This window comes from Astyanax mexicanus, chromosome 1, assembly GCF_023375975.1.
Source record: "Astyanax mexicanus isolate ESR-SI-001 chromosome 1, AstMex3_surface, whole genome shotgun sequence".
Taxonomy (NCBI): domain Eukaryota; kingdom Metazoa; phylum Chordata; class Actinopteri; order Characiformes; family Acestrorhamphidae; genus Astyanax; species Astyanax mexicanus.
The window spans coordinates 57,110,304-57,136,870 of record NC_064408.1 but is presented as its reverse complement, the minus strand read 5'-3'; the positions used below and the strand labels follow the sequence as shown (position 1 = coordinate 57,136,870).

The following is a 26,567-nucleotide window of genomic DNA, read 5'->3' as shown; positions in this document are numbered from 1 at the left end:
TATTTATACTGTATAAGTACTGTGTACTTTCTTTTAACTCATGCAACAAATAACTGGGTTACTCTCACCCAATCTTACAACTTGTGAAGTGGCAACTATCTTTGTTCTATCTTGCACATGCTTTTAAGTGTTATTTATGTTGGGTTTCACTCATTTTAGGGTAAAATGTAAATTTCTGCAATGTCTCAGAATTTCAGTAGGTTTTTAATGTCATACATTAAACACTTGTAGTAAATAATCATGAAAGATTGGATATTTATCAGTCATTATTTAAATCCTGGGGCCAGTTGTTCAAAAATTGTAATCCGGATCAAAATTATCCAGATTTGGTAATCACGTTTTTTGCTATCCAGGATCACTTGATCTGTCTTACTTTTAAGCCAGTTTTTCAAAGCAATATTGGATTGGATCAACCTCATCCAGAAACACAGTTTTCAGGATTACCTAATCCGGATTACCAGCTATGTAAAAAACAGATAGAAGAACCAACAGGGGTTGATGACTCCTTTTCTTGCAGTAACAAGATACTGCTTATTGCAAAACAATACGAGCAATCGAGCTTTTAAATGGAGTTCTGCAGAGACGCTTTGCATGCCTTAACTATTTGCGAGTCGAACCACAGGGAGCATGCAACATAACACTTGCATGTATTGTCCTGCCCAATGTTGCTACCAGACGCAATGTCCCTCTCTGTGATGCTCATGATGCACCTGAGCCTGTTGAAGAACCAGAACAAACTCTGGTGTTCTTTGCAATTGTTCGAAATTATTTTTGACAGCTTCATATCTGATGAATGTTTCTTTGACATTAATATACAGTGATGAATGACAGTGACGTAGATGAAAAAAATCAATTTATTATTTTTGTTTGTTATTGAAATGTTTTGAGGGGTTTATTTAATGGGGTCAAGATTGTTTTTATTTTTACGTTACTATAGAAAAAGGCTTAATTGGTAGCCAATGTCTACTTTATTACTGTAACGGTTAAACAGGTCAAGTGCAAAACAGAAGTAAATGTATATACACTAAATTGTACAAATGTATTTTATTTTTACTTTAAAACTTTGATTTTAAAGTTTTACCACATTTACTTCCTGAAATCCACTTTGAAATCCTACCCCTTGTTGGGATCAGGGTAATCCTGTTTTTTTGGATCAAAGTTATCCAAATCCTACTGAAAAGTTTTGAACAACAGAAACTGAAGGTTTGATCCATTTACAAACTAGGATTGGATTATGTGATCTGATCCAATTTCAGAATGCTTCTTTTCCTTTTGAACAACCCGTTTTCCAGATTTGATCCAATCCGATAACCAAAATCCGATCAGATTACCTTTGAACAACTGGCCCCAGAAGATAAAAGTTACCTTTGCTCAACACACTGTCCTTCTACTTCTCATTACTGATATACTGATATGATAAAAAGATAAAAAGGATACAGATTTTATTTTTGATTATGATGAACTATATTAAGGTGTAAATGTCAATCACTAATCAAGGAGTGAAAGTTTAAGTAGCATTTATGGTGCCTCTACAGTCAACAAAACAGTTTAAGGTGACTCATCCTCCACAACAGAATTCACACAGACTGCTGCAATGCAGTAATGACAATTTGACTATTAGGGATCACACTGATGTAGGTTTTCTTTATTAGATTGAGTAGGTTCTGTCGTTTGATATAAATTATGGTGATAGTTCATTGAAAGTGATTGATGGCTGTGTGTTGAGTTATTCTGAGGGCACAGTAAGTTTAAGTGTTTGTGTGTGCATCATTTTTATGTATACTTGATTTGATTACTAAAGGTAGCCCTGTCACTATAATTACATTATCTACTGATAGTAAACAAATATTTATAACTATATATACACATACATATATGATCTTAATGACCTTAATGATGTTCACTGACCTCAATAAATGCATATTAATGTAAATGAACCACAATGTCTACACCGCTGTGGCTTTTTTTATTATTAATATACATATTCAAAATAAAGCAAAAACTTACAGTTTTACTCCAGTAAACCTTTTCATTCTCTGTGTTATTGTAGAATGTTCATAAAGTTCCTAAACAATGGTCATGAAGTGGTTTACATAAAATCAGACAAACACAAAAACTGCTACAGAGTTCTTGGGGAGCATGCATGTGCTCGTCTACTCTCTCTAGCTATGTTTTTGTGCTGTATGAAAGGCCTCTAAATAATGTGATTAAGTGCTCAGTTACAGTAGGTGTGTTTAACCCTTTGACGTGCAACATGGGGCAAACGTTTTCTATATCTTTTATTGAATCATTCAGAATAGAAGGTATTCCTCGGTTAACTTGTTTTTGATAATCAAACACCTAATTTATTTTTTCCTTTCTTAGCTTTTGTATCACTACCCCTCTAATGCGCATTACATGGTTAAAAAAATGACCCACATTCATGTTAAGTCATGCATGGCTAAAGGTTTCTTCATCACAAATGTTTATGTTTATTTTCTTTTCTTACTTTATAAGAAGCTTTTACCATTTCACAGCTCAGCACAGATCAGCACAGCTCCCGTCACACACCTCAGTACTGTTTAACAGTAACATTACTTTAGAAAATATTTGATGCCAGAAGTGAAAGATGACTGTACATAATATTTGATCAGGTTTAGGTACCTGAGAGAAAGTACATTACATGTCAGAAAGTTAGTATTATTATTATTATTATTAACTATTAGCTGTTGACATTCTATTTTAATTATCTAAATCTACTGTTATTAGCAAACTATTGTAGCTAGCTTAGCTGGGTACATTGGAAGTAGGGGTGTTAATAATAATAATAATAATAATAATAGTAATCGTTTGTTTTACCTCCTCACTGTGCGCAGCAGAGTGGAGCGTGCCTCGTTGTGAAACGTTATGACGATGCTGGTGGATGGCAGCTCAGTGTCATAGTGCAGAGTCGTACACCTGAAAAGAGAAAGCAGTTCACTGAAATAATGAGACACAGTTGCATCAATCAAGAGTAGGTGAGTTCAAAAGGAGATAAGAGACACTTTCCATCATAGGTCTCATTCCATCGTTTTTTTCATTTATTTTGTAATGTGTAGTTGAGGTCTCTATAATGAAAGAACGTCATGTGAGCTGTTTTTTGTGGAAAAAATGTGCCCCGGCGATCCAGTATAACACTGCTTTAGTCCGGTGGAGGAGTGGGGGGCAGAAACAATAGGATTTCGGCTCTTGCTCTTATTGGTTAACAGCACTGCAATGCAGCGAGACGGACAACAGTTGGAAACGATTTAAAATAAAGACATTTTTACACTAATGACAGTCTTCGCAGTGTCATATGTTACTTTACAGCATGTGTAATGCCCTGCTAAGTGCAGTTCAGCCACTGATCTAGACTTAGAGTCTCTGTAAAATGTGAAAATCACAGAGGTGGGTAGTCCAGGTCCAGAAATTAAAATTCCACCCTGGGTTTTGTTGGCTGTGGGTTTTAATTTTTTTAGTGAAAAAGGAACTTTTCTAAACATACACCTACCTTTCTTAATTGCACTTTGCTGGTCATGCTCCACAGACAAATTCTAACCATTTGTTCCTTAGCTCTAAAATAATGGGCAAAGCATATAACACTGATTTGTTATTTGCACAAACTGCCATGCTGTTCCACTGTTAGCTCTTGTCTGACGAGACGCTGCGTGGCTTCAAGGTGGGTGAGGCCATGAATTCACAAGTTGACATAGACACAGTGCTTTTCCTGATCCACTCGTTTTTCTGAACATTTTCTTGTACTAGCTACTGCAGACAGTGGGGGTTGAGGAAGAGTTTCAGGTGCAGCATCATATACAACTCAAGAGAGAATTGTATTTCACAAAGAACAAGAAAAGTAACCTAAGTCACACATAATAAATAGGTTTAAGTTGCTCATGATTATTTGTTTATAGCTGTGGTATCTCACAAAACATCTACATTTCTTCACAAAGCTCAGTTTGTAAGCATTTTAATGATCACTAGTAAACTTTGATTGGGTGATGTAATATCATGTGAAATCTCTGAACGCTGTTAAAGTGTTGGAGAAGTGTTGCTGGGGCAACTGGCCAAAAGCTGAGCATCATGGCCAGACAATGGGAATATGTGATTAGAATGATAAAGCCTGATAAAAGCAGAACCCGGAGGAGCACAGACATCAATTATGGAGGATCTCATTAAAAATAAACAGCAGGCTACCTCTGCCCCTGACTGCATGGGGTGTGGGAAAAGGACATTTTGTAGACCAAAAAATCTTATCCCTGCTTACCTATGAGAAGTGAACATGCTAATACTATTTATATATTCAGCATACGGCGGGATAAAATATTCAGCTGTTTAAAATATTCTGGATCCAAGGTTTAAAAAGTGCCAAGAGGGAGAATTTCAGGATGTTGTTGATTTTACCTTGTACCAAATATAGAACTATGGCAGTCAAGGGTTTATGTATATGAAAGATGCGTCTTTGGTGTGCTACGAGGTAAAAAAAAATAGCATGGCAAAGATTTGATAAGCATGAGACCTGGGCTAAATGTGTTTACAAGTAAACAACATTCTTATTTTTTTAAACACACCTGATATTCAGTGTGCTACTTTACCAGTAATTTATTCAGTATTGCACATTTTTAGATTTATTTCTATTTTATTTCTTAGTACGCTTAGAACCTGTTGCATAGTACTCTGAGGAACTATGTTAAAAAATGTGTGAGAATTTTTAAGAAACATATTAATGTGTGTTATGTGCACTACATTCTTTCAGGAACCACAAGTAGTAATTTTTGGCACCTTTTTTATGACTGTACTGAAAAAGAAAATTCAATGCATAGTTTCTAGAATGATTTCTAGATGAAATTTTGTAATAGAAGATAAGGCTGCAACTAATGATTGTTTTAGTACCCAATTACCATTATTTCTCATATTGATCAATTAGTCGTTAAAAAGTAATTAAGGGAGAAGTCACACATACCATGTGTTATTTTCAGGATATCTGCAAATATGTACTTTTTTTGCTTGGGAAAACAAAGAAATCTTGTTGCAATGCAATAATTGTGGCAGGTTGTGATAATAATATTTACATATATATTAATATAAAATGTGTCATTATACAATATATAATCTGGCAACAACTGAGCAAGCTCCACCCCTCTCTTTTTTAAATATCTGGGTCAGTCATCACCTCTACCCAGCCTCTTGTTGCCTGGGAACCAATGAAGCTTGGCTGGGGTAAAAAACCTGCAGCTACCACCGGTCCTGTGCAGTAAGATTGAACACCCCTGGTGTACTGTGGTGTACCAGTTACAAATGAACAGCCTGCCAACACTGAATTATGTTGACTTATTGTTGCAGCCTTAATCTAAATATAAAACTTCTGATGTATTTTAGCTCATGCTGATACTAAAATACAGAGATGGGTTGTTCACAGTCTTAAAGAATCTATACCTATCTGACCCCATCATGCATTTTTTCCTTGTGGGTTAATATTTGTTAACTCTAGTGGATATTTAAAATCAAAATGTTAAGTATCCAGAATGAGACACTATGCACATAACTAGTGCACATATTGTATGAGCTCTCAACATGACAATTCCCTCGTACGTGACACAAGCTTACTAATAAATAAATGCTTTTTATTATGAATGTGGGATGTACACTGGAGCAGCAGTGCTCGTGTGCTGCTGAGTGCTGGAGACGGATGTGTTTAAGCAGCTGGTCTCATTTTCTGTCTAGGTGGGGCTCACAGTGAACACACACATCCTCTCTGGTATTGATCCCCTACTGCACTCTTCCCACACACACACTAGACATCCAATTGCACTAACCCACACAAGGTCTTCAAAAGCAGTCTATCTGTAAGTTGAACTGTGAGTCCCTTTCACATGTATTTTACTCCTGGGACTCTGTACACTTTGCTTGTGGTACAAGTTTTACAGTAATGTTTACATTCAGTTCTAAAGAGCTACAACATTACATGTTTTTATTCTTCTGTAGCAAATCTACTTGTAATTAACATTTATCATATATTTTACATTAAGGCTATGTTATATATATTTAACCAAATAAGATGGATGTGAAACAATAAACCTATAAATAAAATCAAGGTACATCAGAGAATGGGGAAAACAAAACCGGCCATATTTACTGTTTAGAGCTGATATTATACTTCCATTACTTCTGCAATAAAAATATGTAAATATGGAAGATGTATACGCTATTAGATTTGTGAAATAATTTGAATGACATGACATAACTGCATTCTGTGAACGGTGCTGCATTTTATCGTCTATTACCTGACCACATGATCCTCTTCATCATTATAACATGATCCAACATTACCTAGATATGCAAATACACATCTGCATGTAGAATAATCCTGGCCAAAAGCCAGACATTTAAGGAGCTTCTGTTCCACATCTCTGAGGAGTATTCAGCCGAAATAAGATCAGATTTAGGCTTTTTAATGCTAAAAAATCTGTTCAATTTTCGGTTGCAATGTTTCTTCGTAAAGGAAATTATAGGTTCAAAGCATACTTTTTGACATTAAGTCAAAATTATTACTGGCTGTAAATAATCTTCTGCATCCAGAGTTATACTAATACACACACACACGCCCCCCAGCTGACAAAGGGAGCAGAGTCTGGAGGAAGAGTGGAGAGGAACACAGTTCAAGCTGCTTGAAGTCTAGTGTCAAGTTTCCACAATCAGTGATGGTTTGGAGAGAAATGTCATCTGCTGGTGTTGATCCACTGTGTTTTATCAAGTCCAAAATCAGGCAGTACAGTGTTTTCCTGGAAAATCTTGCAGCACTTCATGCTTTCCTTTGCTGACTCCATCTTTTATGGAGATGCGGATTTCATTTTTCAGCAGGAAAGATACTGACTTTTGGGTTTTCATTGGCTGTAAGCCATAATCAACAATAACAGAAAAAAATAGATCACTCTGTGAGTTTTACATTTTGAACTAAATTACTAAAATAATTCTTCCCACTTTAAAGTGAGATTATTCCTTCAAACTCTCAAATTGTCCTAAGAAGGGTTAACCTGTTATATTGCAGTAAAACATTCACTTGAACAGAAGTCTCACTGGCTAGAAAGCAGAGATAAAGGACATGACAAAAATAACTTTATTTTATTATCAAATATAAGTTGCAGCCCTCAAGACAAGACAAGAATTCACATGATTCGATGTGCTTCTCATTAACAAGCTAACCTAACACGATCACGCAAAGACCATTAGTGTTCATGCTGTTTTTCTTTTTTCTGAAAAAAAAAGTAAACAAAAAAGTAAACAAAAAGTCATAATAATTGAAAGTTATTTTAATGGTACGGCTAATTAAACTCTCTCCCAGGGTTATTTTTATATTACTTATTGTCCCCATTTTGGAGCTTGGTCAAATTCTTTCAGAGAAGTTGTGATACCATGTACAGTACCAGTCAAAGTAAGACACACTTTCTCAGTCAATGTTTTACACTGTAAATGTTTTACTTATTGAGGATACCATAATATGGATTAGAACATTCATTTAATCATTTTATTATTAAAAAATAAAATAAAAAAACAAGACAGCTGCTAACTGAAATCCATTCCAGCTGTTCTCATGCTGAGATCTGTGAGCACTGACATAATTAAAGCAAGTCCACTGCATCTTTCTCTTAAAGCATGAGGGGATATACGTTTTGGCCATTCAATTTATATGTCAGAAAAAAAATACGATTTTTTAGGTGTGTATTGTTACTATACTGTAGTTTTGGCATTGTTGTTAAATGTGTCCCCTCAGACAGTTGGCATTGTTTGCTCTTGGCATCACAGGTAGATAGCTAACGACCTGCATAGGTTATTAGCTTGTAAGCTAACACAGGCTTGCTAATTAGCTAGCTAGATTCTGAACATTTAGCAAATGTGACATTACATACTTTGCTTGAACGTTTGTGGAAATCATGCGTTCAGAGTGATAAGCTAGCTTCTTAAACATCTAGTATAAAATGTAGTTGAAAATCCAATAGACAAAACATACACTGACCCAGATACCACCAAGCATGATCATGGGTGGGCAGTGGGCGTGGGTGGTAATGCCAGTGTTTTACCTCATTCTCAAGGTAACAAATCACAATGTGTTCAGGTGTGTGTTTTCAAGCTGTAAGCATATGCATATTTGTTTTGTCAAAATCTGTATAATCTTAGATTTGAACAGGAAATACACTATATTGCAAAAAGTCATAAATCATCTGAATAACTGAATTCTGGTGGCTCACTAAGGCATGCAGACTGCTACTACATACATTTGAGAAAGAATGGGTCACTCTCAGGAGCTCAGTGCGCACCAGTGCACAAATCATGCTCCATAAAGACACAGATGAGCAAGTTTGGTGTGGAAGAACTTGCTTGACCAGACCTCAACCTGATACAACACCTTTTTTGATTGTGAGCCTCAAAAATGTGCTTCTGGAAGAATGGTCAAAACTCCCTATAAACACACTGCTAAACCTTGTGGAAAGCCTTTCGAGAAAAGTTGAAGGTTTAATAGCTATAAAGGGTCTGCTGTAATCATATAAACAATAAGATGTTCATTGTATAAGTATGGACTAAAGCTGTTTACTTTTTAAAGCTGACCTTTACGAGACATTTACTTTTATCCACAATCAAGAACAAAAAAGAAAAGCAAAAAATGTCAATGCAAGGCAGACACACTCCACCCTGTCACTGTCAATATTTCCTTAATAATGAGCCGCTGGAAAATGATCAGATTAAACAGCCAGTGATGAATGAAACACAATGCACATTATGCATAACAGCAGCTGGACAAAAATATGTTCCTGTACACATATAAAAAGGGTCTCATGACCAGTAAGAGAACATACAAGGAAGAAGTACGTAATAAAATAGACTGCATACTGCATACTATTTAAAAAACTATTTTAAATATTTAAAAAAACGTATAATTCTCGAATGTATGTTTATTATTTAAGCTTGGATGCACATTTAATGTCAGTAGAACATAAAGATAGGATGACTACAGCTGTGCACATTAAATTCAGTTGCCCTTGCTTTGTTAAAAAATGACTTTCAGTGCTAAGCATAATGGTTTCCTATCATTACAGAGATCTATTGACCAGGCTACTGCATACAGTATTGATTTACAAATTTAGAAGTTTTGCTATTGCAGTGTAGGCCATTTAGAGGTCATTAAACAGAGCGGTCATAAGTTGCAACCCAATTAAATCACAGCAACAGTTCACTTACAAATGGCTGCAAATGGGTATCCCGTATCCATCAAGCAACATGGATGGATATGCAACTTTAACAGCCTGTCCACATGAAAACATTGCGAAAGCATTGATCAACTGATCATTTGAGTAAAACTACAGATAATGGAAATGTGGTTAATTTTAAGTTATAATTTAGTTTTCTATTAATAACTAATTATTCACTAACTGTTACAATGCAGAGTCTAATACAGATTAGAATTATATGTTATAAGGACTCCAGGCTTCTTAAAGAAATTATGTGAGTCCATAGGCATGGAGTTCAGTAGAGCTTCCAAAAGAGGGGGATCATGCTTTGCTTCAGAAGGTCATTTGCATTTATTGATCTTGCAGAATCTACTGCAATAAGATTATTTGTGGCAGTTTATTTTGTACAGTTTGATTCTAAGCATAATCCAAAATGTTGTGATTGTAAACAAAAAGCAGCCCAAGTAATAATCTATGTATTATATGCTGTATATGAGTAATTTCTATTGTCATAATTTATAGTGTTCTTATTTTAGCAAGGATTTCCATACCCTTTTCCTCAATGTTGATACTTAATATCCACTTGAAAAATAACTCACTAGTACACAACTGAACCAAGGAACAGCGTACAGTAAACTAAACTGACAGCAACAAGCAAGTCGTGTAATCTCCCGAGCCCTAAAAACTGAAGAGAAAGTTGTGCATTGTTTATCCAACTTCGGTGTAAGTTAATTAGAGGCAGCACGAGTATGCCATGCTCTCCCACAGACACGTAGCCACACAAGACACTCCAAAATGAGAAAGCTGACTTGAAAAGCTCCAGGATGCCTCACCGCCGGGATTCACTGTGTGCCAGTGTAGTGTAACAGCGGGACGCTGGAGCTGCATAATCAGCCGCCTCCTCACCTTTCATCTGAGATTCTCTCTATTGTCACACAGACTCTGCATGAATTATTTCATTAGAAATGCAGACATTTTGCCTAATACTGCACCTCGACAGAGGCCTCTGACTGGTCTATCATCTCCTACACACAGCCTGAAAACAGCACATTTTCACTTTACAACTCGCCTGTGGTTTTACCTGCAAATAAAGAATTCATATTTGTATATATACAAAATAAATTCCAAATAATCTCTCCTTTTTTACTGTGGACCTCTAACCTCACTCTACCATGCTGTCACGTGAACACGGTCTGTAGTATTAAGAGCTCTCTTGTTGTACACAGGTAAAGCAATTTGGGTGTGTGTTGTTCGCAGCGTTATCACAGCCCTTTCTATGTGTTTAGCATCAAAGTTCATCACTAACAGCATTAGCTTTGCAACAGCTGAGAAAGGTGGTAATCACAAAGAACTTATGAAAATAAGACATCTTGCCAACGGGAAATAAATAAATATTTATTTATTTATTCATCAAATATTAGAGAAAAGTGGGCAAAAAGGTGATACAAGAGAAAAGAATATTGAATTGAATTGCATTGAATGATGGTTATGCATACATGATTTTTTTAGGTGCTTCTATATAAAAAATATATTCATACAATATTTCCAACAATGTTTTTTTGCAATTGATGCAATTAATGAACAACACCACATGCCTAAAACAGAATCCATCTTTAAGCAGTAGACTCAAACAGGAAACTTACATGGGCAAACAGTGGCTGGGGGATCCTCTGTTGAGCTGTTTCTGGAATAGCTAGACTATCTGACCTCCAAAACTACTAGCAGAGAGAGGACATGTGGCTATGTTCCTGTGGACTGCCATGGTCTCAGATCAGAATAAAGCAACTAAAGAATGCATCTCTGGTGCTCAAGCTAAATTACATAAAAACAACTACATTCCTCATGTGATTCTGATTAGAATGAACTCTGATAAATTAATCATATATTTAGTGGCTCAAAAAAGTATTCATACCCCATGTTTTGTCTCCTTACCAAATAAAACTGTTTCACTGTAGCTCTGGCTGTATGTTTAGAGTCATTGTCTTGCTGGAAGGTGAATCTCCTCCCCAGTCTCAAGTCTTTTGCAGCCTCCAACAGGTTTTCTTCCAGGATTGTCCTGTATATAGTTCCATCCATCTTCCCATCAACTCTGACCAGCTTATCTGTTTCTGCTGAAGAAAAGCATCCCCACAGCATGATGCTGCCACCACCATGTTTCACAGTGGGGATGGTGTGTTCAGGGTGATGTGCAGTGTTACTTTTCTGCCACACATAGTGTTTTGCATTTATTCTAAAAAGTTCAACTTTGGACTAAACTGACCACTGAACCTTCTTCCACATGTCTGCTCCTTATGTCTATCTTTCAACAGTGGTTTTGTTCTTGCCACTCTTCCATAAGGGCCAGATTTGTGGAGTGCACAACTTATAATTGTCCTGTATACAGATTCATCCACCTGAGCTGTGGATTTCTGCAGCTCCTTCAGAGTGACCATGGGCCTCAAGCCTGCTCCTCTGATCAGTGCTCTGTTTGCTGGATCTGTCAGATTGGGTGGATGGCCATGTTTTGATGGGTTTGCAGTTGCAATATTTTTTTCTTTTTTGTATGATGGATTGAACAGTGCTCATTGGGATGCTCAGTTTGTGGGATATGTTTTGTAACCTAACCCTCCTTGAGATACTCAAATATTTGCATATGTTTTTCACAGAACAGGTGTATTACACAGCTGGACTAACTAATTACATGACTTCTGAAGGCAACTGATTGCACTGGAATTTATTTGGAAACCGTGTATCTTTTCCATCGTTCCATCGTTCCACTTCACAATTATGTGGTTCATCACTTCTCAATAAAATACATTTAATTTTGTGGTTGTAAAATGACCAAATGTAAAAAAGTTCAAGGGGTAATAATACTTTTGTAAGCCATATACTACATTTCCTCAAGCGAAAAGGGAAAAATAAAATAATTAGTGCTGTAGTTAGATGGGGATACAATATAAATACTGAGCAGTGGAAAATTTCTACCGAATGAGCACTGAGCTCATTTCATGCTGGACTAAAAAAATGCAAAATTCATAATCTGGTTTGCTATAAGAACCTCATCACATTCTCAGCAAATGCCTAGTTGTAGCGTTTCTGAAAACAATGAAAATATCTGTATTCATTTAGTATTAGTGTGCTTTTTAAGGGCTTCTTTAAGTGGAGCAGGATTATCACCTCGTCTCTAATCCTGAATGAGTTGAAGATGAGTTGCTATAATAGGAAATCTTAACAGGATCCATACAAGAATGCATAAGCAGCAGCTGCAATAGCTGTAGACTCTTGTCTGAGATATAAACCCAGTCATTCAATAAGAAACACATCCTCCTCCACAGAAAACGTCTCAGGCAATACAGAGAAACAAGCAGCGGGAAATCCCCAGGTGCACATGCAGGCCTTACCTGTAGTGTCTAGTGTCTCTCAGTGCTCTGTTGCTGGGGATCCGCTCACTCTCTCTCTGATTGAAGGCATACAGGCTGTACGGATCTTGTCCTGGCTTCCATCTGTGAGCGGTGAGGTAGTTCTTCTCTTCAAACTCTTCCAATAGATCATCCCAATCAGTGTCTGAAATCTGGAACAATCAAATTATACATTAATTTTAGGGATGCACTGACAAAAAAACTGAAGGCTGATAATACTAACTGAAAATACATTGTTCATGCAATTATTTAACATACACAGAAAAATTATAACTTTACTCTTACTTTAAACAAGATTTTCTGTCAACATTTTACATACCCAAAGCCTTTATTTACAGACATGTAAAATAGGTGAATGTAACACATTTAACACATAAAGCCCTCAGCTGGCACTGCTTTAAAATCATACATGACTCTGTACTAAAAAAAATGCTGCACGGGCTCAGGAACACTCACAGAAATTACTGTCTGTAAACACAGTTCACCGTGCAATCCACAAACATAAGTTACAGCTGTGCAATGCAATTAAAATCAACTTGATCCAAATATGCTGCTATATTTTCTGGGCCAGAAAAGGCAAAAGGCTCCAGCTCTTAGTCTCAGTGAATCTGGCTACCCTAACACAACACATGTTTTCTCACTAAATATCTGCACATTCCACATTTAAATGTCCTCTGGTCAAACACCTGTCCTGCTTTGCCATTTTCTGTTATTCGGAAAAAAAAAATTACATTGTAATACAACAACATAAACATAGTCTGCCTCTGAAAAATAGATTGTGGAAAATGAAAAATGCTAATAAATATTCATTTTCTATTAAGGAGTCTAAAAAGTTGTAGTATGATTACACGTTATTGCACACCCAGCGATGTGAAGGTTGCATACGAATATATTGCCATGACGATGCTGAAATAAGGTTTCCAAAAGGGAGGAATAATTGATATTTACTTAATTTTGTATTTAAATTAAATATTAGCTTCAGACATGTATTGCACTCTTAATCAATGTACATGATGTTACCATTAGATACATTTGACAACCTACATTTTCAACCGTGCAGAACAAGAACCGAAGTTGCAGTGAGCCACACGCTCAATCAAAATGAATTCATATCTCAGCATACTGAAGCAAAGCAGCCTCCCATGCAGGCAGTTGAACAGACTATATTTCAGCATTCATGAAGGCTTATCAATCATAGTTTAATAAACCTTCATATTTTGCACCAACAGCATTCTTTCACGTTTATTATTTTTCAGGGGGTGATTTTTCTCTTTTTGCTGAAGTCAGAACATTAGAATTCCTGATTCCTGAAGGTTGTTTGGCTGTTGTTGGTGATTACCTGTGCCACTACTTTGCTCATTTCACCCCAGAGAAAGTATGGGGGCTGATGATGCCTCTGCATGCACCTATACTGTAGCAGTGAGTGGCAGTTCTCATGAAAGGTTATTGAAATTTTAAAACCTAAAATCTGTCTTTTTTTTCTTTTCAATATTAATGAAATGTTTAAAATCATTATACCACAATCTCATTAACCTTATGTAATAAACCTATAATTTTTAATTGAACTGTCCCTTTAATGAGACAGGGGACTCTGGGGCTATGTGGTGCAGATGCCTGTCCCCCACTGCTTCCCTCTCACTTGCACTCTTTTTTGCAGAGCTGTCAGCCTAGTGAGGATGTGTCACAGCCCGTTGCTTTACAAGAGCCACAACAGCATCTTTACAGCCAGTAATAGAGGTGGGTAATTGCAAATGTCTGTTTCTTAAGATAGACTGCTAAGCATGACAATGGCCAGGCTTCCAGTCCAGGCTGTCTATGCATAAAATCAGCTGAAGGCCTGTGCGAAACGGCAGCAAAATGAGGATCAAATATGATATTTCCATTATAATATGCCATCATGACTCAGCGGCCTTGTTATTCAGTGCAGTACAAAAGAACTGTGATTGTATTAAGTTTTAAATGTTGTGACAAAGATTCAGGTTTTAACCATAGGGTACCATACCACTCACTTTGAATGTTGTGATACATTTATAATTGAGAAAGGGAAGTGATGCTCATACCTGTGAAAATCCCATTACGTATTCAGAGATGGTTGTCACCTAAATCTGCCTTTTACAAGACATGAACGAGAAAAAAAACACTGCACTTGGTGAATCGATCCACGGAGTAAAAACTTCCATTTTGCATGATGTGCAGAAAACTTGTAGACTACAGCATACATGTATTTCCCTGAGGGGCCAAAACAGTCCCGCTTCACATTCCCTGGTGAAATAATTAACTTGGTGTTGCTCCAAACCCACGGATAGGGCCGTCTGAGCTGTGCCACGTTTGGGGCTTAGCACTCTCCCACTGGCTGCTAATGAGGGTAGGAGGACAGACTGAGGAAGTGGTAATTGGATATTCCCTGTTCTGTCATCTGCGCTCTGACCATGTCCTTTTTATAGTTTTATGGGCAACTCACAGCTTCTGGTTTCCGGCAGCATGAAGAAACTGCACATGCAGCAACAGTAACTGGTGAACTGCATAGAAGGCACAAAGCACTACACATTAACCCCACAAACTCAGAGAGCTTGCAAGCAGGTCCAATTTTCTAAATTTCACTCTCATAGTTACTCTCACTCTCATGCTTCACAGATTCAGAGCACTTTAATTCAGTTATTAGAGTCTGTGATAAACATCTTCCAATCAGTGAAGTCCTGATGAGGCATGTGAATGCAGTTTAAAAGTGTGGAAACAATGTTATCCATCACATATCACAAATTAGCTGCAAACAAGCACGGAAAACGATTCTAAAATATTAGTCTGTGACTGTGATACATTACAGGTTTGAATAAGAGAAGCTTTTGGTTCTGTGTAAAACCCTCTTAAAAGCACAGCCTACACAATATTTTCTAATAAAAGAACCTAAAAATTGTTTCTCTGAGATGTCATGGTTTTATACAGAATACTGTCTTCAGCCCTATCCGGTCGGGATTAGTTTCTCGGGGGGTCCTGTTCTCAGGGCGTCATTTTCTCTTTTTTACGGGGGGTCCTCTGTGATTTAATTCCTGTCCGGACTGTCCATGTACGTGTTTTTCTCAGACGTCCTCTGAGAAAATTACAGACTGAATTACCTGAACTCTGTGGTCCTCCGGTAATTTTAGTTTGTTTACTTGGAACATTTTCCCCCTTGGTTTGACTTGTAAATAACAGGTAAAACAAAATACATACATACTGGTCAGAGCTGTAGGGAGCAGAGCAAGACAGTAAATACAGGACGATTCTTTGTTTCAGACTTTTTATAGTCCTGTTTAAATTATGCTGGATTTTTATTCAATGAAGAGACCATTTGCAAAGCTCTCATTTTTCAAATATCCCTCAAACAATACAATTCTTCATTCTTATGCACATTTAATATGCTGGAATAAATATATTTCTAAAGTAGATATCAAATCTCAACAATCACACACGTAAACGGAATTAATTTTACAATGTGCAAATTCATAGCACATAAATATAAAATGTTCCTGTCGATTATTCTGTAGGTATATTTTGTTCTGTATCATACTGAAATATGAATATTGATGTGTGCCATACTGCAGCTGCCACGCAGAGCAATAAAGTTGTAATATAATACCACATCCAGATCACATGACTGAACCTACAGTTATGAAATCAGGGAATTGAACTTCTGTCTTCAGGGGGCTGAACCAGTTCCATCAGCAGAAATGGAAGCTCATATATCACTCCAGTTTCCAGAAGCTCAGAAGTGCACATAATCGTTCAGAACCGGTGCCAAAGAGCCTATAGCCACCCATGAGGACAAGGAAATCAAATTTATGTCATCTGACACCAGTAACATGGATGCATAGGGCAATAAGGCAGCTTGTTTGTGTAATATATACTGCACAGCATGTGCGCCATGAATCAGATTAACAGCATGAATCAGTTTTCCTTTGCTAAATAATGACAATGTATCATTTAACAAATGGTACTACAGGCGCAGCTTCAGGTCTAATAAGGCTGTGATGTCACCACTCTTTGATGAATGGGTTGAACACACTGGCAACCCTCCATTGTAACATTTACACCTCAACATGGCAGCACACATCAACACAGGCCTGATCTATCAAGGCCACCTTATTTCATGTTGCATCTTGCCAATTACAGCTGCTTCAGTATTGGTCTGCCATGTCAGGTTTATTGGTGTAAACAGTTTGATTGCTGTAAGCAGCAGAGAGACAGCACTGGAAAACATGATGTTCAGCAAGCAATTTGAAAAAGACACTTCCTTTATATTCCATCTGCAGCTTGGTGTTCTGCAAAGAAGTGCAGGAAAATATTTCGGACGGCTTCTGCCGCAACTTTCAAGGCCACATTGATTGTTTGTCACTCTCCACAGTTGTTGATATTTCCTGCAGTGATTTAAATATGGTATTCAGGTTTGCTGTATATATACAGCTCTGGAAAAAAATAAGAACAAAAACATCAGTTTCTCTAATTTTATTATTTATAGATATATATTTAAGTAAAATGGACATTGCGGTTTTATTCGATAAACCACTGACAACATTTCACCTAAATCACAAATACAAATATTGTCTTTTAGAGCAGTTATTTGCAGAAAATGGTCAAAATAATGAAAAAGGTACATTTGGAAACAACAATGTTAATGTTTTAAATGTTCAGAAATGTATATTTGGTGGAATTACCCTGATTTGTATCACAGCTTTCGTGCATCTTTACATGCTCGTCACAAGTCTTTCACACTGCTTTTGGGTGATCTTATTCTAAGCAGATCAGCTTTGTTTTACATCTTACATGATTACATTCAATGGTTTAACAATGGGGTTCAGGTCTGAAGATTGATCATTGATTATTTGAATGAGCTTATTTGAGTTAGCAACTGCAGAATAACATCAAGTGACCTATAAAAAAAATGGCAAATGGCAACTGGGGTGAAGTGAATGAAAAGAACAGGTCAAAACAATCTCTTAGAGGCAGAATTCAAGCTAGAAAAAGGACCTACTTCAGTGAGAAGCAAAGAAGAGCCAGGCTGAAGTTTGCAAAAGATCATAAAGAATCGGACCATAGAGAACTGAAGTTGAATCATCTTCTCTGATGAGTTCAATGTTCAGCTTTGCTCAACACCTGGCCATAAAATGTTTAGATGGAGACCTGCAGAGGTGTACTTGCACCCACTATGATCGGTGATGATCTGGGGACACTTCAGCAAAGCTGGAATTGGGCAGTTTGGTCTTTGCAAAAGATGCATAAATCAAGCCCCATACAAGTTTATCCTGGAAGAAAACTTCCTTCCTTCTGCTCTTTCAATGTTCCCCAACTCTGAGGACTGTTTTTCCAGCAGGACAATGCTCAATTCCACACAGCTACATCAATTAACGTGTGATTGAAGGACCACCCAATCAAAACAGTGTCATGGCCAGCCCAATCTCCTGACCCCATTAAAAACCTCTGGAATATAATCAAGAAGAAGACAAATGGTCACAAGCCATCAAACAAAGCTGAACTACTTGAGCCAGTAGTCGAATCAGGTCACCCAAAATCTGGATAATAATTCCACCAATTATTGATTCTGAACTCTTCCTTAGATAAAACATTGCATTATTTGAGGTTTGAAAGCTCTGCATCTTTTTTTATTAATTTGACCATTTCTCAATTTCTGCTATAATGCTATAAATTACAATATTTCTATTTTGAATTTGGGAGAAATGTGAGTAGTTTATAGAATCAAAGGTATATTTAACTCAAAACATACACCTGTAGATCAGAGAAACTGATTCATTTGAAGTGGTCTCAAATTTTTCCAGAGCTAGAAAAAAAATCTGTTTTGTTTTTTTTAGAAATGTAACATTTTTCATAGATAAAGAGAATAAATAATATAATCTTTTCAATACCCATACTTATGTTCACTCTTTTCACCTTAGCATATACATGATTAATTGATATGAGAGCTGTTATCTAATAGCAAGACAGCTTTTTTCGACATTCACTGTGCAATTACAAATAGAGCCTGATCAGAAGAGGCTCTGTAGAATACAGAGAATAAGAAAAGTATAAGATGTATATCATTTCAGTGAGAGAAGTACCACAACTGATTCAAGGATTTAGAGCCTGCTATTCTTGAGAGCCTGTTGGCACAGGACTAAGAGAAAGTGTGGGTGAAAAAAGCAGAGTGAGTAGGAGTGGCAGTAGTCTTCAGTGGGGGAATGTGCATCAGTGCGTTGACATGCACTCAATAATATAATCGTAATCAGATTTCTGCAGCTGTCTGGTTGTTTAAGCGGGCATGTAAACAGCATGAAATATGATTATGAAATAAACCAATAATGCATCATAAAAGAACTGAAATTTAGCTCAGTAATTAAAATGTTCAGCACACATATACGCTTACTTTGATTACTTCTCTTAGTCTGTGCATGTACACAAACATAACCGGACACAAGAGACACTGATTAAAAAATCTGTCTTTGCAGCAATATAGAGAACATTGTAGGATGGACAGTGTTGTGTTCCACAGCAGGAACTTTACGCCACATAGTTCGGAAATGATTGACTGGTTGCAAAGTAAATATCTGATTACAGCCTCACCAATGTAAATATTTCCAAATGCATGTAAACAAATTAATCAGTTTACTGACAATATCAGATTTAGTGCCATCATTTGATTATTTAATGTGTGTAACTGCCCTTAATACAAAGGTGCTCTGATTATTACAATATTTATTATTTATTTAGGTGTGAAACGTAATTCTCCAGAAGTAATAGATGAAACACAGAGATAACACTTCTAATAATATTATTGATAGCCCAGAAGAACTGTGTGGTAAACAGCTATGTCAAATAAAAGAACACCATAAATGTACAATTCAGTACAAGCTGTGGTTGCTGTGCACTGCTATCTTTCATCTGGTTATGAAATTGTCACTTTTAGGAATAAAGAACAGAACTGTGAATGTCACACAAATGTTACGATCATTTAGCTGGAAACAGCTCATTTCACCTGATATACACAGTGTGATCTCAGTGTAGTGCTGCATGATATTAGAAAAAACTGACACTATGGTATTCTGTTATTTTACAATATATATTGCAATATTAAAAAACAAAAAACAGGACTTTTCACCACAAGTCAAAAGCCAATGATCCAAACAAATAATACTGAGCAAATATACTCTACCTCTACCTTTTAACAGTATGCATTTTGTCAATAGAACAAAAGAAATGTAATTTAATCGATTATTGCCATAACAATGAGATTAACATAAATTACTATGTTTTTTGCTGTGATGTGATTGCCACCGTGGCCAGGTTGGGCTGTCTTAGCAAGTCTAGACCAAAGAGCAGGACTGCTAAATAAATAGAATAGCTCCTGCTACGGTTGATGCCAAAGTACAGCATCTACCACCATAAAGAACCTGCGCAGGAGACAAAAAAGGACGAAAACTGTAGGGTGGCAATGAGGGTCATTGGGTGTATGGTAATCATCCCAGTATTACCCACACCAACGATCTAATGTTCCTGCTCACACAATGTTAACCTGATTAAACAGTGTGACACTGTAAAAGCTTTACAGTTATTCAACATATTTTTTGTTATTTTATTTATATGATGTGCAGGTTAAAAGGTTTCTAATAGGTGCATAAATCAACATGCCTTTTGACCCTTTTACCTGCTTTCCAAAAAACAACAACAATTTTTTTTTTACTTTTTTGTCATGTTTAATCGGTACAGTAAAGATGATTAAATAAAATTGAAATACCTCAATATTTTACTTCAGATTTATTTTAATTGATTTAGGTCATACGGAGTACAGGCATAAATCTTGAAAAAAATCTACATATACCATAAGATCCCTTTATTTAGCTTCTGTTCTGAGATAAAACAGTGTGACGGGTAGCTAACACCCTTTACATCGATTCAGAAGGGTTTCTGTGGGGAGCAGTCTTTCCCTCTGTCAGTTACAGACCTGCAAACACAGGCAGTAGAGTATTCTGAAGCAAATCCTGTCTTCCTTCTTATAGCCGTGCTCCACTCTACAAATCACACCTTCACGCTATAGGTGTCTAAACACATGTGGAGCTGAGGGATCCTGTTTAACAAAGTAGCCAACTAGGAAAGGTGCGCAGAGATCAGCAGACCGCCGGACAGGTTATAGGATAAAGGTAAATTAAGAGGGGCTTCAATAATATCTAAACTCGGGATTTACAGGTAAAGCCACATTCTAAACTCCAGGATGGGGAGATACGGGTTTGGCACAGAGAGGAGCTTTAATAAAGTTTCCCCTTGAACTGGAGTCACATTAAAGAGACTGGACGGAGATAAAAAGTCGCTGTTAGAGCCCACAGTTCATTTTCACACAGAGGGAAAAAACGGTGTGTCTCTGACACGATAAAACACCACAAAACACGAGCGAGCGAGCGAGACTGAAACACACACCTCACTAACACCTCACACCTGTCCGGACTGACGATAAACCTCAGCCCACCTCACACTCACAACCTCTATACACACACACACACACTCTCTCTCTCTTACCTCCGTGTCCCTGTGCCGCTCGGGTCTCTGCTCAGGTGTGAATTTGCGGCTGTTGAGGAGGATGAAATACAGCAGCGCCGCCAGCCAGAAGAGCGCGGCCACAGCTAGACTCAGCCTCCGCCACAGCCTCCTCATGCTGTTTGTTGGTGTTGCTTGTTTCCAGTCGCCTGTTTAAGCTAAGCTACATCTTCCCCCGGCAGCGCGAGGCTCTGTCTGTCTGTCTGAGAGGCTTTCTCTCGCTCGCCCCCCGAAACCTCCCCGAGCTGAGAGAGGACTCGCGGAGGCTGACGGTGAACCGCGTCGTCCGGCTTGATTAAAATCATCCCGTCCCCCCGCGGAGGTAACAGCCAAATGTGAATGAGTTTAGCACCACCTACCGCGGACTGATCTGCACACGCCTGCGCTTTTTCCCTCTTTCCCTCTCCACACTAACTTCTCCTCTCTCAGCTCCGCACCTCCACCGCCCTCATCCTCCCCTCACACAGCGGACCAGCCGCGGAGAGCATAATGAGCTCATACATCAACTCAGCCCAGGTACCTAAACACAAACACAGTAAAAACACCTTTACCACACACTGCACCTTCCACACTGTCCGCTACCAAACACCCAACACCTTCATTAAACTTCATTACCATGTTTTTAACGTTTTATTAAAGAATTAGTTCTTAGATGTGCCATTAAAACGAGTTATGTTTATTTTATAAATTAGATTGGATATATCTATTGCTGAAATGATGATATATATAGTGTCACATGAAACTTTATAAGATCCCACTTTTTCATGCTGATTTTACTTCACAATTAATATGGTATCTTTTTCTTCTCTTGATTTAATCACTTTTTTTCATTTAGCAAGAACAGGATTTACTCACTAAAGCAATGAAAAAGCTGCACAATAATTTAAATACCTACATATGTTTCCTTCAACACAAACAATTGTTCAATCAGTTTTACTTTTTTATTATTTCTATATTTTTATTTATTCCTTGTTTTATACAGTTTTCTCCCCATTTTGGATGACTAGGTACCCAAGACACCCATTAGTTCTCCCCTTATTACTGACAATGCTCCCAGCACTAGGAGGGTGAAGAATAGCACATGTCCCCTGACAAATGTGAAGTCATCCACTGTGTTATTTCCAGCTCCCATTGATGTACAGAAGCTTGTAAATGTATTCATTCCCCTTGAATTTTCCCATTTTATCTTCTTACAATCACAAACGTAAATGTATTTTATAGAGATTTTAAGTGATAGACCAACACAAAAAAGCACATAATTGTGAAGTCAAATAAAAATGTTTGTTAAAATTTTAATTAAATATAAATTTTAAAAACAAAGGGGGCATTAAAAAATATTCCTCCCATTTTAATCTGAACCCCCTTAATAAAATCTAGTGCAATTAATTGCATTCAGGAGTCACTTAGTTAATAGAATCCATCTGTGTGTAATTTAGTCTCAGTATAACTACTCATGTTCTGTGAAGGCCTCAGTGGTTTGTTTAGAGAACACTAGTGAACAAACAGCATCATGAAGTCCAAAGAACTCACCAGACAGGTCAGAGATACAGTTGTAGAGAAGTTTAAAGCAGAGTTAGGTTATAAAACATCTCATCCTTTAAGCATGCCAAAGAGCACTGTTTAATCGATCATCCAAAAATATAAAAAGAATCCTACAACTGCAAACATACCAAGACATGGCCATCCACCCAAACTAACAGATCGAGCATGGAGAGCACTGATCAGAGAAACAGCCAAGAGGCCCATGGTCACTCTGGAGAAGCTGCAGAAATCCACAGCTCAGGTGGGAGATTCTTTCCACAGGACAATTATAAGACATACAATCCACAAATTTGAGGTTGAATACTTTTGCAATTTAGCATAAAAAACACAGGAAAGCGTTTATAATTTAACTAGCAGATGCCTGTGCTGACCGACATCACCTTGGAAGTCATGTGAGGAGAGAAATGTTTTTTGCTAAAAAAAAAAATAAGAAGAAGAATAGTATTTCTAAAGTTTCAGGATCTGTGTTTGAATCCTCAGGTTTAATTATAATTTCTATTATGTTCTATCAACCTGTTGCTTGTCATCAACTTTTACTTTCTTCTCGTCCAAGCACAATTGTTTTAGTTTTTTTCCCAGCAAAATAAAAACTCCATCAAAAGTTCTGCTAGAGGAATCTGATGCTACGTCACTTACATAGCAACCCATCGCCACCCTCATTTAAAAGCCTTACACACCTGTTTTAGATTCTAAATTTTTGCCCCTTCCTCTGTCTTCCCCATTGCCTCCAGTTTGGTCAGTCTCCACATATAGAAAAGCTTTAGTTTAGAGAGGCTATTCTATTCATTATAACACAATAACAACAATAGTTTAAATAGTAATATAACAACTAATATAACTAATGGTTTATCCAAAATCAACACACAATACCACTATGACTACTGCAGTTTCAGAATTACTCATCCCATTCATAGCAAGAATAGTTATAATTAGTAGAGCATTCTTTTAGAATTTTTCTGAAATGTTTAAAATTGCTTGAAATTATTTTCTTATTGAAATTATTTCCTTATTGGGAGATTTATTGATGCTCAAACTTCAGCTTCAGCAGGATTTTAAGGTTTAGCATTTCCTTATACTATGAACCCACTCTATGTGCTGCAGTTTAGATTATTATAGTAGTCATTAAAAGTGTTATTTTGTGTTAAATTTGGAGAAATTTAGACATATGTACCGATGTACCCCAAATTACGCAAAAGGGCAGTGCAAGCTGAACAACACATTGTCAGAAATAGAATAAGACCAGGCACATACCACACCAGACACACACAAGATTTGATGTCTTCACCAGGTGAAGGTCTAAGCATATGCCATCTGCAGCTACTTGGTTAAGGCAGGTCCATGCAAGAATGTGTTTGCGTTTTCCTCCTCTTAATCTTCCACACATGTCTGGGTTTGCAGTAGTAATAACTGTTAGGCTTTGTGAATATTATGTTTTGATCCCCTGTTGACTGTATGGATGGCACTGTATGTATCCCTGACTGACACCATTTTTAATTCAAATTAGAATAAAAAAAACGTTATCCACTGTATATTGCATTAACATGCGAAGCCTGCGGTGCCTCTGAGTTATCCTTCTTCAGCGTCTGTCGAATCACAGGAGATATAAAAGCACATTGTTGCTTTATTCTTTGGTTGCTGGGCCTGCGGGAACAAATTAGCATAGTTCTAATTAGCTCTCTTGCTGTGTGCCAGAGGTTGAACATGCTGCTCAGGGAGTCTTCTTACAGGAGGAGGTTAACCCGAGGACGTTCCTGCACAGGAGCATGAGACTTTGCTTCCTTGCTGGTACTCACAGAGGCCCTAGACAAGCGAGAAATTAGGGCTTTATTTAGTGTTCACTGTTCACGATTAACATTATGAGGACAACTCACAAAGTCAACTATTCACTACTTTGGTTGATATATCTAGGGTTTGGGAGAAAAAGAGGCAGATACTGTTGACAAGTAAAGACCCAATTTAAAAGATGATACTTAGGATGATACTTATCAGTCCAATCTCAGGGACATCCTCATGGGAGCTCTAACTGCATCGATGTGAAATTGGATTTATGAAGTGTCAGATACATTTTCACTCTCCTTTGGTTATGTGCAGCCGTGACAGCAGGAAGGAGATGATTTCGGTGTTCTGATGAGGAACAAGCTCTTACTTGTATTTTGTGAGGTGGAGCAGAGTATGGTAGTTTTGGAGTTGCTTGCATGTTCATCTCTTTTTCACATTCATATCTTAATGGGACCAAAAATATATAGGTTATACAGTTTTATTACATGTAGGTTATTACACACACATAAACAAATAGGGTGCAGTGCAAACAGTGACATGTAAATTTATTTGCAAGAGCAGTACATGCCCACAGACATTTAAGTAAATGCAAATAAACACATTCATAATGTTCTGTTATTCTAAACATATTTTCATGCAAAATAGATTTGTTTTGTGTAGGGCTTTCAATTTAGTGCATTCATTTAGATGAATTAATCAAATAAAAATAGCATTTAAAATAAATTAAGGTTGTTGAACTGCTGTTTTTGGTGAGCTTTGGCCCAGTGCTAAAGTTCTGCTCACTGTAACCTGATGGAGGTGAATGAAGCGGCTCTGCTTCCGCCAATTTTCTGACCTTCATAATTGAAGACCAGAATAATGTACAGACATCAAACACATATCTGATAAAACTTATCATATCTGAGCAGCAGTACCAGCACCATCATTCTGATCTCAAAATCAGCAATTAGTTAATCTCGGAAAACATTGGTTCAAAATTAACATTGATTCAAACATTCTCCGATCTTTACTGCTAAGTGCTGACTGCTGGTGTTCTGAGCTCAATGACTAAAGACTTTACAGCCCTAATTTACATATCATATCAAACCACAGAACCCACTAATCTACCCAACAGAGTAACATAAATCTGTTATGAAACACCAGCTATTAATTCAACTTACAAATAGTTAGCAGCTTTAGGGCCAGCTGTAGGGCTTCATAATAAAAGTCCCCAGTATTGTACAGTGGGACTAATCCTTTTATTTCTGCTGTTGATTGAAAATATTTGACATTAAAAGATGATTATGAGACAAAAGATCAACATTTATATCTGAAGCTGATGTCTGAACCCGCCAATGTTTCTATGAGCAAAGGTCTGGAACAGATAACTTTAAAATAGATTAAAATGAACAAGACATTATATAAAGGTGCAAATCCTTTACTTGAACTACATCAAGTCTCTGACACAAAGATATAACTTTTGCACAGATAAAACCCAAATCTGGAATGGAACATAGACACTGAGCGCTGTTTATTGTTTGAAAAATCAATGTATGAGAACACACATGGGCAACAAAACACACCTGACACCTGTCACATGTTCTAAATCTTTTACTCAACAGAAGAATCAGTGGGTTCAGACAAAGGGTGCTATCTTCTAAACTGTATCAGATCCAGCTGTAAATACTTCCAAATAAAATACTTTTTTATTTTATTTGGACTTTACTAAGTAAACATAACATTTTTACAGCAGCTGTTACTGACTAATGTTTATTAAATCACTTGACAGAACTAGTTTTGTGCTAATTCTAACGTTACATTTGCAACCAAAATAGTTCGAAACAATTTCTGTACAGCTATTAGATGATTGTTCTAACATCTTAAAGCCAGAACGAGTATGATTATGTGGAGCAGTGTACTCCCTGTTCCTCGCTGATGAATAAAGATGTGGATAAGTAACTAAATATTGCAGGAAGTGCATGCCTCCTGCTGGCAGGCATTAGACAGGTGGATCAGATGTGCAGAAAGAAGATTAAGGATAATGTTACCACAGTGGGCCTGTTCTGTCAAGCAGAAGGCCAACAGTGAAAAG

At 37.1% G+C, this 26,567-nt stretch overlaps 1 protein-coding gene across 1 annotated transcript in view; it reads right to left on the bottom strand.

Annotated features, from left to right (window-relative positions):
• galnt14 (UDP-N-acetyl-alpha-D-galactosamine:polypeptide N-acetylgalactosaminyltransferase 14 (GalNAc-T14)) overlaps nt 1–21,576 on the bottom strand; it is a 46,329-nt gene extending 24,753 nt beyond the window's left edge. Inside the window, exons 1-3 of the mRNA XM_049480446.1 lie at nt 21,158–21,576; nt 12,602–12,771; nt 2,839–2,937 (exon numbers count right to left, since the gene is read on the bottom strand). Coding sequence (XP_049336403.1) covers nt 2,839–2,937; nt 12,602–12,771; nt 21,158–21,292 — 404 coding nt within the window. The 5' untranslated portion in view covers nt 21,293–21,576. The remainder of the gene's footprint in view (nt 1–2,838; nt 2,938–12,601; nt 12,772–21,157) is intronic.
• Nucleotides 21,577–26,567: the final 4,991 nt, after the last annotated feature.